Source organism: Ornithodoros turicata, chromosome 2, assembly GCF_037126465.1.
Source record: "Ornithodoros turicata isolate Travis chromosome 2, ASM3712646v1, whole genome shotgun sequence".
Classification (NCBI taxonomy): Eukaryota; Metazoa; Arthropoda; class Arachnida; order Ixodida; family Argasidae; genus Ornithodoros; species Ornithodoros turicata.
The window spans coordinates 23,440,569-23,460,570 of NC_088202.1; the positions used below are offsets into that span (position 1 = coordinate 23,440,569).

General features: G+C 44.8%; 2 protein-coding genes across 2 annotated transcripts in view; one reads left to right on the forward strand and one right to left on the reverse strand.

Moving 5' to 3' along the window:
• LOC135385237 (glycoprotein antigen BM86-like) overlaps positions 1-20,002 on the reverse strand; it is a 152,062-nt gene that overhangs the window by 24,686 nt on the left and 107,374 nt on the right. The window contains exon 19 of the mRNA XM_064614439.1: positions 1,613-1,717. Coding sequence (XP_064470509.1) covers positions 1,613-1,717 — 105 coding nt within the window. The remainder of the gene's footprint in view (positions 1-1,612; positions 1,718-20,002) is intronic.
• On the forward strand, positions 2,362-4,794 carry LOC135386406 (putative nuclease HARBI1). The gene is made up of 4 exons (XM_064616321.1): positions 2,362-2,752; positions 4,226-4,495; positions 4,580-4,691; positions 4,761-4,794. Exons 1-4 carry the CDS (start codon positions 2,569-2,571, stop codon positions 4,792-4,794), a joined length of 600 nt encoding a protein of 199 aa, XP_064472391.1. The 5' UTR covers positions 2,362-2,568.

The following is a 20,002-nucleotide window of genomic DNA, read 5'->3' on the forward strand; positions in this document are numbered from 1 at the left end:
CAGCGATCCTGAAGGGCTGCAGAGCATCTTTCTTCGCCGAGAGATACCACAGTGACCCTGCATCTCAGTGACAAAATAGGCACAGTGCTGGACAAAAGTTTACGGAACACGCTCCGGCGCATTCCTTCCTCGGTGTGACACGCTAGCAGCGAATGGTACTGTACGGACAGCAAACAGGTGACTGAGCTACCTTTGCACATGTCTGTAAGTCCGTACGGTACCATTTGCTGCCAGCGTAAGGAAGGAATGCGCCGGAGCGTGTTCCGTAAACTTTTGTCCGGCACTGTACGAGCAGAGACACTGTACGAAGGAAGATAGCCTGCGGTATCTCCTTGTCACACTTCCTTGCATGGGAAGAACGATATTCGGCGAACATAGTTAGAAGAGGTATGCGCCGTCCGATTACGCGAGGCTGCCAGTGTTTCTTTTCTTCTTCTCTTATGGCGAGAACATTTCTCAGTTTTCGTCGCCACTTTTTTTTAATTTCTGTGATTGGAGTAAATCGATGGACACTGCAACTGAACTGATATCGTTCGTATTCGAATAGTCCAATGGTGCACGGGCAAGTCCAAGCATATCAGAACGACTACGAATCAACTGTTTGTTTTGTTTTGAGGGTTCATTATTGGCAGGGGTGGGCATACAAAGTATTATAATAGTATTACTGTAATACTTTTTGTATTAGTATTACGTATTATAATACGAGCTGGAAAAGTATTTGTATTGGTATTATAATACGCAAAAATGTTTATTACTGGTACTAGTGTATTGTTCATAAAACAGTAATACTACTTGGCCATCACACTGACCATTGCGCCTGTATGAATTGGGCTTTGCATGCAACAAAGGCATGCTGGGCCTTCAAACCAGATTCATATGTCATTACACATTTGTACTGTTCTAATTTTTGCCACTGACTTTGTCACTATTATACCTGATGACTAAGAAGTCACAAAGTATCAGACTGAGGCTATTTTTGGTCTGATGAAGGCTATGATTTTTGTTATCTAACCTGTAGGTTGAACCATTAAAAAAGGTGGCGGAAGGCCTCATTCTTCCCACCATAGAAAGGGGCACGGTCCTAAACAGTGCTTTTGTGTGTGTGTGTGGTGGTTCGCAGTGAAGTCTGTATGTTTAAGGTTAAACAGCAACTCGTGTTCATCTACTCTGGGGGATCGACTTCCTTTTGCAAACCTGGTGCTTAGACCGAATTGACGAGCAGCTGAACACTCCTTTCTGTGAAAAAAAAAAAAAAGCTTTTAAAATCAAATTGCCTGTAACCGCCTATTGTGTAATAGCTGAGAAAATTTACGTTCCGAAATAAATGTTGCATGCGTTGGTGTTTCTGAAGAAGTTCTAAAGAAATTTTTGTATTTCCCGTATTACCAGTGTATCGAAATACAGTGTTAGGCTTAGGCATTATAATACGCGGTTTCTAAAGGATTACTGTATAAGTATTGTAATACCAATTTTCATCCAGTAGCATGTATGATTATTATAATACAAAAAGATAGTATTATTGCCCACCCCTGGTTACTTCCCTTATGGAATGTAGTCTTATGTGTGGGCAAGCAACACGCGTAGGTTCCGCAATACCTTCGCGTCAACTTACCGACGCAGCTGCCATCGTCCTTTGGGATGTGGCCAAACTTGCAGACACATTGCTCGTTGAAGCATTCCTTTCCACTCCCCGTACACGTGTCGTTGCACGGCTTTCCTATTAGAAACACCAGGCTTATGGTAACATGAAATGTCTGCATGTCGCTCCCTCGCGACGCCATTGATTGGCCCCCGCCTTTCGGAAGTGTTCCACACCGAATGAACAAAACGCGGGCGAGAGGCCACTTTTCCAGATGAATGCTGGCATAGTTCCCCGTGAAGTCGGCTCAAAACGCATACTGACACCCTTTTATCCCATTCCTTCATGCTCTCCTGTCTCCATATGTCTACGACTGGCTCATAGCCTCAAGTGTTCCACGGTGCAAGGAATTTAAAGTGACAGTCGCATCCTGAATCGGGTCTATCAAATTGACACCATAATGTTCGGTATCGTTCATTGGTCTATTTGACCACTTTTCATGACTGGGAACTGCTTAGATATTAAATAAACGAATTTTAAAGATCAGAGCCGCCTCCGCAGCCGCGGAGGCTCCAGCGGGACCGACATCAACGTGACGTATTTAACTAAGCGAACCAGAGGACTGCGCTGGCTGGGAGCAGTCGACCGTGTTGTTATTGTCTCCAAGTTCGTCTGCTCTGCTTTCGACACTTGTCAATAATGGGAAATTCGCTGACATTTCTTTCACGTCTGGAAGCTCTGAAGTTATCATGTCAGGCGGTGCACGTTGTTACGGTCCAGGGGCGCGTTGCTGGCGAGCTCAGGGTGTCGGCATTCGGCAGTGTTTCTATGACAACGTGCCTATGACGTGACCTATTTCGACACTTGCACTCGAAATGCTGTTGCTGGCCATGTCGTTGCCGTCATGCCGACGCGAGGAAGTCGGCACGGAATGACGATAGCTTAGTGACGGTAAATCTCTCGTCATTCACACAAGCATCGGCATCAACATGGCGGATATCTACTTGTTCCTCGCTGATGCTGGCGTATGCGAAGATGAAAGGGCACGCGTCTTTCGCAGACACCGTGACGCCTTTACAGCGCTAGACGAGGAGCAATTTATTGCCAAGTTCCGCCTCTGCAAGGACGCAGCCAGAGAGGTTTGCGACGCTGTCGCAGGGGATCTGCAAAGACGTATGTACTCTCATGTTTACTTTAGAATTGGAAGAAACGTATGATCTCTCATCGTACGTCCCGTTTACGAGATATAGCATTGTTTGAAACAGGGTTTTCTGCAGGGCTTCTTAATACCGTTCGTATCGCGTCTGCATCGTACAGTGTGAAGTGTGAGTCGTACATCGTGTGTACATCGGCTGTGCACGCTTAGAACCCATGCTCTCAACATCCCCTTAGTTCAATGTTTGTAAACAGCGTAACTGGATATTATAATCTCACAACGAAAGACCTCAACTTTGGTAGCGTAAACGAAGGAACAAACCGGCTCGAATAACTATTTATTTATGTGTACGAGTTGAAACCAGTGATGTAATACAAGCGTATGTGATCATACTTTAATAGTAAAATGTAATGACCAGTCTTCAATTGTATTGTACTATTTCACTAACTTCATTGGCTGAGCTCTGTTATGGGGAGAAGGAATGGGAAAAGAAAATGAAGTGCCTGTCGGTCAGCTGCTGTTTCACGGTTTCAGGGAAGCTCTCTGTAGCCCCCATACCAGGGATTTCCCTACACCCCCCCAGGGGGGGGGGGGTGTACACCCTCCCTGGATTTTTGCAACCCCCCCCTGAAATTGCTCAGGTGACCCCACCCAGCTCGACCATGTAGCGAGTCCGGCGCAGCGAATTACATCCTGTACTGTCAAGCTTGGGCTGTATGACCACAGTCATGCAGATGATCGTACCATGCATTTGTCCAAAATCATTTGAAAGTAACTGTCAAATACATATATTGCGCACATATACGAGCAAAAATGCGTGCGGGCACGCACACTCAATGTGGATCATCAAGAACCATTTGCGCCCAACTCAGTCAAGCGAGCTGTTCTGCTTTTTTTCGTCTAAGGTTTCCTCCGTTGGTTGCTAGGTTCTCATTGAGTTTGTGAGACAGGGTGCTAGTCGGTCATGCGATTATGCATTATGTTAAAATGCCCTTCATAATGAATCTGTATTCTAATGTACTGTGTTCTAACGTAATAACATGTACAAATAAAACGGGAAAGTTGTGCAGATGTCACCATTGTGCCACAATTCCTTCTGTGTCTAAGAAAACTTCTGTAAGTGGAATTTTCACCAAGCATACCCCCCCCCCCGCCCCCCCTTGAAAGGTCGGCAACCCCCCAGCAGTGAATTTCTGGGGAAATCACTGCCCCATACTTACCTCTCGGATTCATTTATAAACAGAGTTCCTTTGAGTGAACGTTTCACTCTGCTTCACGCCTCTTGGATTTCCTATCTTGTTTTGCAGAGGTCGGTTTGCCCGATTGCATCAGACTTTTGCAGTGGGCGAGCTTGTTTTCTCAGTTATGGTCTCAGTACAGTTAATAACTCTGTGTTGCACACAGCTATAGTACACAGGCCTAAAGTACATACACCTATAGGCTATACCCCTATGTGTGTGCACTTATGGAAATATTATGTCCATTTACAGCACAGCAATGGCGCAGCACCACTCTACCAGTTGCGCAAAGGGTGCTTATGGCACTTAGATTTTACGCAACTGGTGCGTTTCTTAGCAACATCGCAGAGGAGGAAGACTTCCTTACGAGCAAGCGACCAGTGTCGGAGTCCATTCATGATGTCAGCACTGCAATCATCCGTAACCTTGCCCCGCGATACCTGAAGTTTCCCATGTCACCCGAGGAAAAGTTGAGGGTAAAACGAGGCTTTTACGAGATTGCAGGTCTGCCTGGCTGCCTTGGTACGTCAACGTGACTTTACAGCATAATGTTGTATTCTAAAACATGTAAAACTTATGCTTACCGACCGCATTCTAACTTTTCAGGCGCAATTGATGGGACAGCGATTTCAATAATGGCTCCAAGCAGGACAGACCAACGTTTTGTGGATGGTAACTATTACTGTCACAAGGATACCATGCCATCAACGTGCTTGGGGTAAGGTAGATTTCATATACGATAGCTTAGCATACATATTCCTCTTTTATATCCATAAAATTTTAACAGGTGTCGGACGCTACTCGCCGCATCCTTTACCTAAATGCATGCTACCCAGGGAGCTGCCACGATTCAGCTATATGGAGTTTGTGTGACCTCCGTCGCCAGGCTCCTCAACTGTTTGCAGATGGCGAATGGCTTTTAGGCAAGTATACATTCCACTCCTCCGAGAGAAGAAACAGTAAAGCAAAATATTTCCACATTTGTTTGCGTGGTAAGCAGTTATCTGCGCAAGACTGTGTACTGAAAAAAAGAAAAACACCTTCAGCAGAAAGCTGCTCACTATGCTGCTAGTAAACTAGTGCTTGCTTCAGAAGCGCAAGTGCTAGTGGTTAGATTGTACTAGCCACGTAATCAGGTTTCATTCATCGGGAGTAGCAAGCCCATAGGTCAGGGCTTTCCCATCATGCCATCACCTTTCCCCGTCATCGAACAAAGAAATCTGTGTCCCACCCTGATGTAACGTGATCTTCAAGTGGAGTACGACAAGTGATTGTGTCGGGAGTGTACAAATATGACTATAATCACATATAATGCATGTCTATAATCACTGTTCTATCTACCCTTCCGACATGTAACGTTTTAGAAAATGTTTATCTGTGGTTAATAATTGATACAAGCAACTTATGTATTTACAATAACATAGTTATATGTCATTCAACATTGTCAATCAATGGTGTTGCATCATAGCTGTGCAACACCATTGCACAACTATGGTGTTTTCTGGGCAGCATGTGTACAGAAGTCAGTGCTAGAAATTTTCACTCACTCATGCTCACTACGTTCTCAGTTCATTTGCACATCTGCTCACAAAAAAGAGGGCCGATAAAATAAAGGGGAGCATGAGTAACGGATTATCCATTAGAAGGCCTTTCAGAAAATTAGGGGCGATGTATGCAAAATGCTGTGCGCCTGCCTCGAAATTTCACTGTCACTGACAATCACTGACAAAAAAATGACCTAATTCAAACGAAATTGGAGTTTCAATTTATGAGAGTTTGCTATGCCGAAAGAGAAAATAGAATTGCATTTTAAGAGACATTACGAGAAGTGATGTTAATGTTTATTGAAATTAGATGTATCCAAAATGCTGTACACAGGTGAAATGTATGTCTTGGATGCCCTCGCACATATGACAAATCTAGGATGATAACTAAAATATGGTGTGCACACAATGTGTTTGTCACGAAGCAAGAAATATTGAAAGTACACTATATACATATATACACTATATACACATGTTGCCATGCAGCTGTATGATCACATAGGACGTGTCTTCAGTTTTCTGCTCTTTATTTTCCCTCAGGTGACCTCGGCTATCCTCTTGAGCCCTGGCTCATGACCCCAGTTCGCAGCCCTGCAACGAGTAGCGAGGAAGCATACAATGAAGCCCATCGTAAAACAAGGGTCCGAGTTGAGCAAACATTTGGTGTTCTGAAAATGAGGTTCAGATGCCTGCAGCGATACAGGACACTACACTTCTCACCGGATCGGGCCTCCAACATAATAACAGCATGTGGAATTCTGCACAACATGTGCCACAAATACAACACTCCTGAGCCAGCATATGAGGAAGAACCAGAGAACTATGAGGATAACAGTGCAGGAGCGTTGGATATAGACATCGACGAAGCCGATGATTTATCTGTTGTAACCAGGGGACTGTCTAGAAGGAGCCAGATAATAAGGCAATATTTCTGATGCTTTACAATTTCTTCCATTTTCAGTGCTGTTAAAATATTCAGTATTGTAAATATGCTGGTGATTTCACCTTTGTAAGTAGCTTCTGGAGTAACTAGGCCCGCAAGTACCGTAATTTCACACGTATTAGCCGTGACTTATGCGCGATTTTTTTCCCTCACGGATGCTCCGCGGCTTATCCACCGGTGTGGCTTATCTGATGACTATTTTTTCCTGGCATCTTCCCCATACGTCAGTTTTAATGAAAGGGCCGACAATGTCTCTGGACTAGTTCTGCCCCGCCGATGCACGAACAGGGGACGGGTCCACATTCGAGTAGATTGATCTTCCTAGTGCATTCCTCCAAGCAGCTTTAACGAAAGTGGTGACAGTGATTCACGTCTACTGCAAGACCACTGACCCGTCAATCCATGAAAAACGCCAAACAAGGGCACAATCCGATATTTGTAAAACTCTAGAGCTGACCTCCTTTGTTGAACACTATGCCGACTTGGAGTATGGACCACAGGGTTTATGGCCGCCTTTATGGTTTCATTTGTCGCACAAATGAGTCGTCTCGTATTGCCCGCGCCTTATCTGCCAGTGCAGCTTATCCGCCAGAAAAATTTCAAAACGTTCCTAAGAACGCGTCCTGCGGCTAATCTGCGGTGCGGCTTATACGTGTGAAATTAAGGTATATGTAATATTTTATGTTTCATGTAATGCAACAAAATCGAGAGAGAGAGAGAGAGATACATGATGACAATGATATCGAGTTATCCACGTTGTGTGAGGTTTCTGAATAACAGCATGGTGGCATTGCAGTCATATCTAGCGAGAGAATGTTCTCACTTAAATTGTGTCAGTTTGTTCTGCAAGTTCACATTTAATGCTCCTGAATGGTTTTCTGCCTTGTTTAAACATATATCAAGTATTCACAACATGCGTGTTCCTTTCTGCGTTGCTTTATTTCTGCTTGCACGTTTTACTTTGCACTAAGGTTATAAAGATTTTCTTCCAGTTTTTAAAAATGTTAGCTTCAGTCCTCTCTTCTCTGGTTATGACTGTTTCCCTCGTATTCATTTCAGTGTCGAAAATCAGCACTTGCACAGGCCGTGCTGATAGCTATTTTGTAGCAACGATGTTTCACTCACCCAAGGTGAGCACACAACATACTAGAATACCTGCCGGACTATGGCACATTTTGTTGCCTCATTCTCTCCAGCTTCAGCCTGTAGTACTCGCTGATGGGTGTCATTGCCTATATGAGAAAGCAAAAAAACAAATTTGCAATGCAGATGTAATGGAGGAATAATTCAACGGTGATCTCATTTTTGGGACGTGTAGCAACATAAGAAGGCCCCTTTTTGCCATGGGGGCCACCCCCACTGTCCACATAGCATTTAATTGCTGTCACTAAAGCACCACACAATTATCATGTTTATGAGGAGAAAACTAACAGATCGCACTGGGTGAAACTGAACTTTGAAGCTTACATTAACTACTAACCTTACAATGAAAATGTATGTATAAGACTATTGCGAAGCAAGTACAAGAGAAAAAAAAATATGAAGAACGCTGGAGTGCAATATAAACCAGGTCATTCATTATGGTCAACATTCTATAGCGCATAACATGTACATTTTCGCATCACTTAGTTTGAGACTGTGTGCGAGAGTGCGTATGTGTATTTCTTCACGTTGTGCATGCTCAAGTGTAAGTTCTAATTCTTGGTAACAGTTATTGTATATTTGTATGCAGTACCTCGGTGCCGTGCACGTGGAATCTATTAAATTTCCACTTTTCATTGGTGCTATGTCATTGCTTGTGCTTCTGCTGTTGTGTTACATGGATGCCTCAACTGGCCACATGTCATGACACGAGTGTCTTTGTTACATTACCTCGGTGAGTCGGTCAATGCGGTCAACAAGAGTTCTTTGAGCCGCTAAAATCTGCTGTGCAATGTTGATCGGCACCCTCCGCCTTCTGCGACGTTGAACCCGTGCTCCTGGCTGGCTGTTCGGGCGAGGTTGCACCATGCCACTGCTCCCCGCTGGTTCTGGAGCCTGTACAAAACAGCGTTACTACCTCTGCCTTCGTCTGTTGCAACACATGCCCACCATTGTAGGGGCTTCTGCTGATGCAGACTCTTCTTGCCGTACAGGGTCTTCTATTTCTGCAGGCTCTTCTGCTGGTGCTTGGGCACTCTGCTGGTAGCAAATGATATACTGGGTGTTTGCTCTAACGTATCCAGAAATTATATTTAAAGCGAGCGATAAAAAAAAAGCAAGTGGTACTTTTCTGCTACTTGAATAAGAAACAGGTATTGCTTCACTAGTAGCAGCTGTTTCTTAGTCAAGTAGCTGAAAAGTAGCGCTCGTTTCTCTTTTATCGCTCGCTTTAAATACAATTTCTGGACACGTTAGAGCAAACACCCTGTATACTAGCTCTATGTGTCTGGGTTGCACAGTAATATATAGCTTATATATTTTGGGTTCTTACAACGACGACGACATCCGTCAGTGTAACAGTCCCTTGTGGGGCAACATTGTGGCTGCCCGCAATACCGCCTAGGGTATCCCACCCCACAAGGGCCATGACCCTAGCATCTAGCCCTGCAGGTTCGCAGCGACGTCCACCACGCGCGTTCCTCCTTCTTCTCCAGGCTCCGTCGTTGCGTTTACTGCCGTACCTGCCCCTCCACCAGTGCCCCGATGTTGCAAATGTTACCGCGCACGTTTTTACGTACGCGGTACCTCCAGCTCTTCCAAATGAGCTGCCATCCGGTGGCGTCCTTTTGGATGCCGCCTATCGCGTTAAGAGAGGCAGCAATTGCGTCCCATTTCGCTTTGCGCTGCTGCTTTGTCTCCCCAACCATGAAACTTCTGTTGTTGCAGAGTTCGGGGGACTGCTCCATGTAAGACAATAGCAGCAGCTTCTGAGCCTCCGACATCGACATGGTGACTGCAACGAAAATATTGTTCATGCGTGCTGGAAATGGTTTGTGACAATGTGTAAAACGGAGTTCAGTGATTTGTCTCACCTGAAATGTTTCCGTAAGACAGAAAGATCCTTCTGACAAAAAAGCGCCGAAGTAATAATCAAGCGTTGCCGCGCGCACGAAACTTAAGCTTAGCAGACGACACTGCTGCCTTGTGATTGGTTCGTCTGCATTGGTGGTGCAGAACCGTTGTATTTAGATCGTACAGTCATGTACTTTTATTTTCAGAACGATTTTAAAGCAATATAAATTACAAGCATTGTTCATTTTATGCTTTATAAGCGCAAATATTATTCGCTCGGGACCATCCGGTGTCGAGACTATCGCCATGATACAAAGCGGAGAGGAGGTATGAAATGCCGATGTGTCAATATCGCGTTGCTGGCCATCTCTCGTGTTTCGTCACTTGAGCAAGGAGAAAATCACGACCACGAATGCCGATGACGAGTCACGATGTCACTATTTCGCCAGCAACGCGCCCCTGGTTATATGAAGATGCCCACAGCTAACCCAGAGGTGTGTCACGAGCCGAGGAACCGCGAGACGAAGCGGGAAGATGCAATTTCCTGTGGAAACCCTGACCTACGAAAAAAAACTACGCGTCTGTTCTTCGCATTTTTCGGACGACGTCTACAGGTCCACTGACATTAACCGAATGCGCATAGGGATTCAGTAAAAAAAGAAAGCGTTTGAGTTGACGCCGTGCCGATATCACTGAACAAAGGCAAGTACTCAGCATGCCATTGCCCGAGGTAAGTGACATTTCTTTGGCAGCCTCAATGGGCTATAATGATTTGAAGATATGGTGCTACGACGACGCTTTCACGGAATTCGTGTGTGCCAGCTAGGATGTACAGCCCGTCGTAAAACAATAAAATGAGCATGGGCTCAGCCACAAACCATGCGAGAAAGATATATAGCTGTTCCAACCTGCGCACTCAGTAGTACTACATTACGCTTTTGCAGTTAATATTTGCGTGAAACGTAAAATGCTGTATGTGCGCACTTGGAAAACATCCACTGGTTCAAATCGGTGCAGAATAAGTTGATGAATTTCATTTCATGAATTAGCATGAATTTCATGAATTTCAGGAATTAGCATTTGATCTTACTTATAGAATAAAGCAGTTGATCAGATTAGAGCTAACTTTTTCCCACAATAAAAAAGTGCTTGAAATTGAATGGGGTTCCATCTATGGCACAAAGCATAAATAGTACTACCTTGTTAGCATGAAATAATATTCTTGTTCAGAGCAATATTGGATTATCACTGCCTAAAACAGTAGACTGCATAAGGCAACATCTCCGCTGTAGAATGTGACTCATCCAAATAGTATTATAGTGTCATTTTATCATGAATTGATGCCACATTACGATACAGTTATACTTTTCAGAAACCCACAACTGTTTGCAACCTTGCCTTGCAGGTACTCAGACCCACTTCCTGATGCCAAGTAGGGTAAGCCTACCACCTTCTAGCACCCTCTAACATAGTGTCAGTCGTTCTTGGGGTATGCAGAGACGAGCACAGCTAAAAGTGTGCAGCTGGCATCCTTTGGCGATATCAGCTGTTCCACACCAGCAGCTCGAGATCCTGATATAACAGCTGCGTCAACGTGGTATGGTAAAGCATATGTTGTAGAAGCATAATTACTTGACGATACTACTCCTGATATTTGAAGGGAATTGCCTCAGGACGAGAGCCGCTGATATTTCGAACAGAGACTGTTCTTCTTCTGGGCACCATCCTTATCAATTGGCATGGTATTTTAAAGTGTAAGGTAACCCTTTAAATACGATGCCAATGATCCGGACGGTGCCTAGGAGAAAATATCAGCGGCTCTGGTCCTGAGGCAATTCCCTTTATACTTCCTTATGCTGGTTCGCTGGATTTCTACCAGTCTACGTACTGCTGATGTTGTGCTATTTCGGAAAGGGGAAGCTCAGATCTTGAGGGTCAGTAGGGCTGCACCAAGGGAGATTAATTTGCTTTTGTCATGCTATACATGCCACATTACTGTGGCATGTATAGCATGGCAAAAACAAATTAATCTCCCTTGGTGCAGCCCGGCTGACCCTCAGGAACTGAGCTTCCCCCTTTCCGAAACAACAGGGGAGCTCAGATTCTGAAAACCAAGTTTAGGTCCTGTGCTGGCAGATCTCATCTCAATACACTTTGTCTTGTGAGGAGTACAAAAACCAGTTACGGTCGCAACCTCGCGGAATCTCGTGTGCATGTGATGTAGGACATACTTTCCACAGTATGCCCATAAGCTATACAGATGCTCATCTACATTTTAGATTAAATCCAAAAGAATGCTTGTATCTCATGGCTGAGTTGAGACATCTGTCCCGTTGGAGATAAGGAGGTGCAATAGTAAAATTTGGAATTTTCTCACACAAAAATAAGATCCAATTGGCAATTGTGAAATAGATACAATTGCATTATCTGGCGCAGCGAATCAGCGTAACCTCTCTGCATCCAACCATCCTATCTGCCGTGCAGTAATATTTTGAGAGCTGGATTTTGTTTCCTTCTTAAGTCGAACAAGATTATAGAACCCTTGTTGAAGTACCCATCTTGCGCCAACAGCAATACCCACGTCATAATAACAACAAGAGGCACATGGCTGAAAGCAACAACTGCCTGCAGTTGCGGCATCCAGAGCACATGGTCAAGCCAGCCCTGGTAGAAATAGGTCACTGGGAAGCACACTCCTGTGCTCAGCCATTCTCTTTTAGGGCATGAATGTTGCAAAGGCGCTTCGCATGTTTGGCATATGAAAGTGTCTACTCTGACGAAATCACATGCAGTATTTAAAGGCACAAATCAGCACTTCTTATTTCTTGTTGTGAATGACATCAGTGCATTAATGTGAGTAGTAGTGTATCAGCTCAAGTATCCGGAAACTCACACAGTCGCCTGGACGCCATTAATTAGCAATTAGAGCAATTTGAGACCCCCCACAGTAATTAGGATCATTCAGGGAGTCATTACACTAATTGGGGATCATCTAAGACACGTCCAGACCACCGTGTGAGTTTCCGGCTACTTGAGCTGATAAAAAATAAAAAAATAGGTAGAAAATAAAATAAAAAGATAGAAATAGAGTGGAGAGAAGGTTGGTCGGAAGGTCGAAAGGTCGGAACGACGGTCATCTTGAAGAAAGCGGCCCCGGAACGGCCGCTGACTGTCGCTGGGCGACGGAGCACGGAGGCAGGTTGCAAAGCATCGCAGCACCAGTTCCGGACATCCTGTGACGTCAGCTGTGACGTCATCATGGCATGTCTGGGCAAGTTAGGACAGCTCTGGACATGCAAGGAGAAAAACACTCATAATACAGAGGCTGGGAAAGCAAGAGTATGCAAACCATCAATAGCTAACAAGAAAATAGAACTAGTTACACAACAAATGATCCCACCACAACAGGAGCGCAGAACGATGCGACTGCTCCATCCGAGAGGCAGGCAGAGAACTGACTCGTAATGCTTTTTTCTCCTGGATAAAGCCCCGCAGCTGCATCCCCTAGCGGTTACTTTCTCAACTAATCTCACAACAAAATTATTAAGAATCACGCCAGCGCTACTGCCGTTCCCAAGGCAGAAGATGATAGAAAATGCCGGGGATGCCCGGACAACAGCAACCAGCATGGGCACGAAAATCGCAAACAAAGCGGGAACAAAGTTGACGAAAGCATTAGTTACACATCAAATCACCTCACCACAGCAGGAGCGCAGACTGATGCGACTGCTCTCCGTGACAACCAGCCAGAAACTGAGCGAGCGCGGGGAGCGCACGCTGCTTTCTGCGACAGCCGGAGAGAAACTGACTGGGCGCCGCTCCGCGGCCGCTACGCATGCGCGCTCCTAGCGCCCTCTCGGGCGACCACCTCCGAGAGGCTAAGAGCGAAGAGCATTCCTGCGCCCCCTGCTGGCCGTTCTCATTGGTCGTGAGGCTAAGAGAGAAGAGCATTCCTGCGCCTCCTGCTGGCCGCTCTCATTGTCGTGACGTCATCCTATTGTCTCAGGGCTACCCTGTTTTTTTCCACTAATGCTCCTTTGGTCAATCTACAATGAAGCCACAGTATGACGTCATCATGCACCTGCGTGGCTCAAGGACGCGTACGCTCTAGACAGGGGACCTATTATTTATTGAATCACTATCCCATGATTATTTCCTTTATTCTTCTATAACGATTGAATAGGAAACTATTGCAGAAGAGCACCATGCATGAAAGCTGATCGTAGGAATTCCAAAGTCTTACTAAATGAGACTTGCAAAAGAACAAAATATCCTAACATGTAACTCCATCAACGACAAATAAGAGGACTTGACACTCAACAAATCAACACAGAGTACGGGTAACCAGGAGCGCAGAACTCAGGGCAGCACTATCGTCAAGACAACAATGTTCCTTGTCAAAAGAGAAAAACATACTAAGCGTCAACAAAGGAAAGCATGCATATCGGGGCATGTCAGGACACGTCAGGACAAATCGTACGACTGCTGGGCAACAGAGGAAAACAAACACTTGAACAGAGTGAAAAAGGCACTCACCATCATTTTTCTCGTTCACAGCATTCCCTCATTGTAAATCCACTCGTCACAAAATCCACCTGCATCGTCGAACACCATTCACCAGTGACGAACCACACATCCGCACCCCATCAGAGGCAGACAGAACCCCACCGAAGCTACGCTCTTCCACTGACGGCCAACGCCAGGAGAAGAATTTGCATGTCGAGACCCGTCAGTGTCCAAGAGAGAAGTGAATCCTTGCGCCCCCTGCAGGCCGTTCTCATTGGTCGTGACGTCATCCTATTGTCTCAGGCTACACAGTTTTTTCCACTAATGCTCCTTTGGTCAATCTGCAGTGAAGCCACGGTATGACGTCATCATGCACCTGCGTGGCTCAAGGACGCGTGCGCTCTAGACAGGGGACCTATTATTTATTGAATCACTCTCCCAAGATTATTTCCTTTATTCTTCTATAACGATTGCATAGGAAACTATTGCAGAAGAGCACCATAGACAAGAGGAGATTGTAGCATTTCATTCCCAAAGTCTTACTGTACAGGAAAAAAAATGGTTCAGCAAGACATAAAGTCACACACCTGTCCCCCTCGCGGTTACTCTCTGAACTAAATGAATCGCAAAATTATTAAGAATAGCTCTACTCCCATTCAAGGCAGCACTATCGTCAAGAATATTCCTTGTACAAAAAGAAAAAAACTACATGTAGAAGGAAAGCATGTCAGAACAAGCCCAGGCATGTCAGCACATGTTTGTCAGACAAGGGGGGAAAAAGCGAAAAGAAACAGAAGGAAACCAGCATCAAACTATTTCTAAGCACACGCACTCCTCTTATTCAAAAACAGTGCTCATCATAAATCTGCCCAGGACAATACACACTATTTTTCTATTGCCACACTTTTTTTCCAGTAACGGTCAATGCATTGCTACTGACTGCGTGACGTCATCACATCCTGTCTGAAGAAGACACCGACAAAGACTCCTATTATTTATTGAATCGCAAGATTATTTCCTTTGTCCTACTCTTAATGACATTGATTCTCTCATTAAAATTCAACAAAAAAGCACACCGCATATTAACGATTTTCACCCCAAAGGCTCATCATGGTCATTAGAATTACAGTAAACTGCCACTGATCTTTTAAAATAATAAGTGAGACCACTCAACATCACCTCGAGGCTTATGTAATACATGACCCTTTCTATGCTCATACATTCGTTGTCTGAGGCTACACCTGCGAGCAAAAAAGGCGCGAAAGCCGGGGGCAAAGTTCCATTCGCGCACGCCAAAGCACAAGACAGAACGCCTTTACGGGAACACGATAGCTTCCTATACTATATTAATGATTATTGCATTGCAGTTTAGAAAAACTACTACAAAACTATAATCTTAGGAGCCCAACTTTCTATGGAAACTATAATTGCCCTATTACTTGGATCGCTATTAATGAAGCGCTGCAATTTTTTCTCTGTTCCCATTTCAGCCTTGTCATGCAGTGAAGCAGACTCACATCCAAATAATTAATTTACACTGAGGGTGCCGTGCTTCAGGAATACCTATCCTGCGCTCAGATGCAAGCATTTCTTTACGGATACAGCTGACTTCCTCAACATACCGAGCTCCTAACAACATCTAACAAACAATAAGAGAAACCCTCTTCTCAGCTGTACCATGCGACTTTCTTCTGCGTAAAATCGGTGATTTGAGGAAGAGAGCAGCGAAAAATTGCGTGCACTTGTGCTTGACTTCAAAAACCTGAAGCATATGCCAATAAACCAAGAAAAAGACACTCATGTCTGCTATCTGATAGTGCCACATACACAGACGCATTGTCGCAAAGAAAGCACAGGACAGGGATACACAACTTTCCTTAGGTGAGCAGGGAAAAGGCTTAAGACCTCAGGGATAATAGCAGAGTCACTGGACATCGCTACGCAGCTAACACAAATAATAAGATAATAGCGGCGGGTAAAATTGCAACACTGCTAAACAAGCTCCAACATGCCATCATGACGTCGCAAACCAGGAAAAAGAAGCACGCGCGCGCACACAGCAGCTCAGGAATGCACAAGGAGAGGTGCTTTATAGGAATTTCTACTCCACACACTCAGATACCAGCATTTCTGCACAAATACCTATAACGGCTGACTTCCTCAACATATCGAGGAAAGTGAATACTAACACTCAACATATAACAAAAAACAAACAAATTCCATTCTCATGAACTCTCTCCTCTGCCGAGCGGCTTTCTCCTGCTCTAACCTGATGCTGACTGTTTCCCCTCATCTACATTCTGAGTAAAAGCCGTGAAAGGAGAAAAGAACCGCGAAAAATTACACGCATGTGTGCTCCAATAGCTGTAACTGCAAGAAACCGTAGCGCACGCCAATACACTGAGAAAAAGACACCTATTTCTGCCACCAGATAATTCTTGCATAATGCCACATACACAGACGCATTGTCGCAAAGAAAGCACAGGACAGGGATACACAACTTTCCTTAGGTGAGCAGGGAAAAGGCTTAAGACCTCAGGTCACCACACATCGCCACGCAGCTAGCACAACATGACACCAACAACATACTAGCGGCGGGAAGAACTGCAACACTGCTAAACAAGTCCAGACATGCCACGATGACGTCACAAATCAGGGGAAAAAGCAGACGCACGCACGCACAGAGGACAACGCATTAAACACACGGAGCGCTCTGGAATAATCGTAGCGTTACCGCACATCGCTACGAAGCTCAACGTCTAACACAAGACGGCAGCAACAAGATATTAGCGAAGGGTAAAAATTGCAAAACTACTGAACAAGTTTAGACATGCGACATCGAATGCGAAAACACTGGTGATCGGGGAAAAGGCCTAAGCCTGCGGCGGATCATCATAGAGCATACACAACTTCATTTTTCTATTTTGCGTAAACTAAACGCGGTCTGCTTGGAAAACGACGTACAAATTTCCTTAGGGAGCAGTGAAATATATAAATTTGTACTCCGTGCTCAGATACCAGCATTTCTGCTCAAAAACCTGCAAAATTAAGCTCTGCTTACTTCGTCAAGATATCGAACACCCAACAAAATCAAACAAACAACCCCACTTCCACTGGTAGAACACTATTCAGCTTTTACGCAGGAGGCTTTCTTCTACATAAAAAGTAGAGAAAATAAGAAAAGAGCAGCGAAATATTACACGCACTTTTGCTCGCATAGCTATAAGAGAAAAAAAATAAATAAAAGAACGACGCACACGCTAATAAACTGCGACAAAGACACCCTTTTCTGCTATCAGATAATTATTGCATAATGCTAAATACTCATTTGCATTGGCCCTGCGTGAAGAAAGCACAGGACAGGGATACACAATCTATCTTAAGCGAGCGCAGAAAAGTCACTTCTACTCGAACAGCTTCATACCATAAAGTCTGAATTTTTGCAAAGAAAATAAAGTCTGAACAGCGCTACGAAGGTGGCAGACACATACTAACAAACAAACAAACACTTCTTCGAGTCTGTATTATCTTTTAAAAAATAACGAAAGCACACATAAAAAAAATCAAATCGGCTAGGTAGCCTACCAGACGTTGCGCCTTAAAGTTGGCTGCACGCAATGCGCGAAAGCATGCTGTGAAGCCAACTTGCGGTTTTGCTGGATGCACATGAAGTCCGATTCCAATTGGAAATCGCGCTAAGGACGTGCCAAACGTGGAATTTTTCGCAAGATTAATCCCAATACCTGGAATTCTGTTCATTTTAGCGGGAATGCTGGCGCTTGTGCTCCATTATTCGAAATTTTCGAATATTCGAATTTCTCGATTATCAAATTTTCGAATGCGAATAGGGTTCGAATATCAACAATATTCGAACAATATTCGAAATTTCGAATATTCGCACACCTCTAGTGAATACTGACACTCAACGATATATAACAAAAAACAAACAAATTCCATTCTCATGAACTCTCCTCTGCCGAGCGGCTTTCTCCTGCTCTACCTGGATGCTGACTTTTCCCCCCTCACCTACATTCTGAGTAAAAGCAGTGACAGAAGAAAAGAACCGCGAAAAATTACACGCATTTGTGTCACAAGACAGAGATACACAAATTTCCTTAAGTGAGCAGGGAAAAGGCTTAAGTCGTAGCGCTCAGGAATAATCGGAGAATCACCGCGTATCGGCTACGCGGCTAGCGCTTGAACAGCGCTACGAACGTGACAGATACATACTAACAAACAAACAAACAACAGCAGGACCGGCGTCGGGCACTCATCAATACCCTGCCCAAAACAAAGACTTCGCCAGGTTCGCGAGGCAATTCCATTAAAAACGCTCGTCCTATCCTACAGATAGCAATGCAAACGCGACTGCCCTTATTTTTAAACCACTATTTCACGCAATAGTACATAAATGTATCACTCGTGCCACACGAAAAGGCAAACACTTACTTGTCAAGTGGGGTCCCAGCGCGTGCGCGCGCGCGCACACACACACAGCCACACACACACACACACACACACTAACATTTTCACACTCACAAACACAAAGTCTATTTTCACAACCACATAAATCCATATTATTCCTCAGGTCAATAATTATCCTGCCATCGTCAAAAGACGGCACAGACATGTATGCTTACGCAAGACAATCGGTCCTCGTTCCGTATGTAATAGGATATCGTCACTCGGCCGGCGCGAACCAATAAAGAAAGAAAGGAATGCATGTTCGCTACGAAGAAAACGGTGCCGTGCTTCTACGCAGCGATCATTATACAGACGCGTAAATGTGAACATCATTCGCTACACACTGTAGCTCTCATCATTTTAAACCAAACCGTGTTCATAGGTCTTCACTAAATAGGTGAGCCGATAATGACTCCAAATAAAATAAAATAAAATAATCATTCCAGCATCGCTGGCTGCAAGCTTGGGTACCCAACAGAGCAGCGCGCTCCTATCAACACGCCTTGGGCTGACCTTACACACCCGAAGCCTTTTCTGATACATTCTGCCGGCGCTGGAATAAAAGATTTATCGCGAGGGTACTACGATGTCAGCTCTGTTGCTGTTTAAGTGATAAAACAGTGCGCCCGAACCGCGAAGCGCGCGCGCGGGCCCGGTCTCGCGGTTTGGACTCGCGACGCGTGCGATTCCCCGCGGCGCGAGCGCAACGCGGACCCGTTCTCGCGGTTTGGACGCGCGCGATTGCCCGAGTAAGCGCACTGTTTTATCACTTAAACAGCAACAGAGCTGACATCGTAGTACGCTCGCGATAAATCTTTTATTCCAGCGCCGGCAGAATGTATTCAGAAAAGGCTTCGGGTGTGTAAGGTCAGCCCAAGGCGTGTTGATAGGAGCGCGCTGCTCTGTTGGGTACCCAAGCTTGCAGCCAGCGATGCTGGAATGATTATTTTATTTTATTTTATTTGAAGTCATTATGGGCTCACCTATTTAGTGAAGACCTATGAACACGGTTTGGTTTAAAAATGATGAGAGCTACAGTGTGTAGCGAATGATGTTCACATTTACGCGTCTGTATAATGATCGCTGCGTAGAAGCACGGCACCGTTTTCTTCGTAGCGAACATGCATTCCTTTCTTTCTTTATTGGTTCGCGCCGGCCGAGTGACGATATCCTATTACATCCGGAACGAGGACCGATTGTCTTGCGTAAGCATACATGTCTGTGCCGTCTTTTGACGATGGCAGGATAATTATTGACCTGAGGAATAATATGGATTTATGTGGTTGTGAAAATAGACTTTGTGTTTGTGAGTGTGAAAATGTTAGTGTGTGTGTGTGTGGCTGTGTGTGTGCGCGCGCGCGCGCACGCGCTGGGACCCCACTTGACAAGTAAGTGTTTGCCTTTTCGTGTGGCACGAGTGATACATTTATGTACTATTGCGTGAAATAGTGGTTTAAAAAATAAGGGCAGTCGCGTTTGCATTGCTATCTGTAGGATAGGACGAGCGTTTTTTAATGGAATTGCCTCGCGAACGTGGCGAAGTCTTTGTTTGGGCAGGGTATTTGATGAGTGCCCGAC

Bases quoted from the DNA above. Each gene is read 5' to 3' on its own strand.
- LOC135386406 (XM_064616321.1), top strand. From the start codon at position 2,569: ATGGCGGATATCTACTTGTTCCTCGCTGATGCTGGCGTATGCGAAGAT. The intron at 2,753-4,225 runs GTATGTACTCTC...GTCCATTTACAG, and splicing joins CGCAGGGGATCTGCAAAGAC to CACAGCAATGGCGCAGCACC. The intron at 4,692-4,760 runs GTAAGGTAGATT...AAATTTTAACAG, and splicing joins ATGCCATCAACGTGCTTGGG to GTGTCGGACGCTACTCGCCG.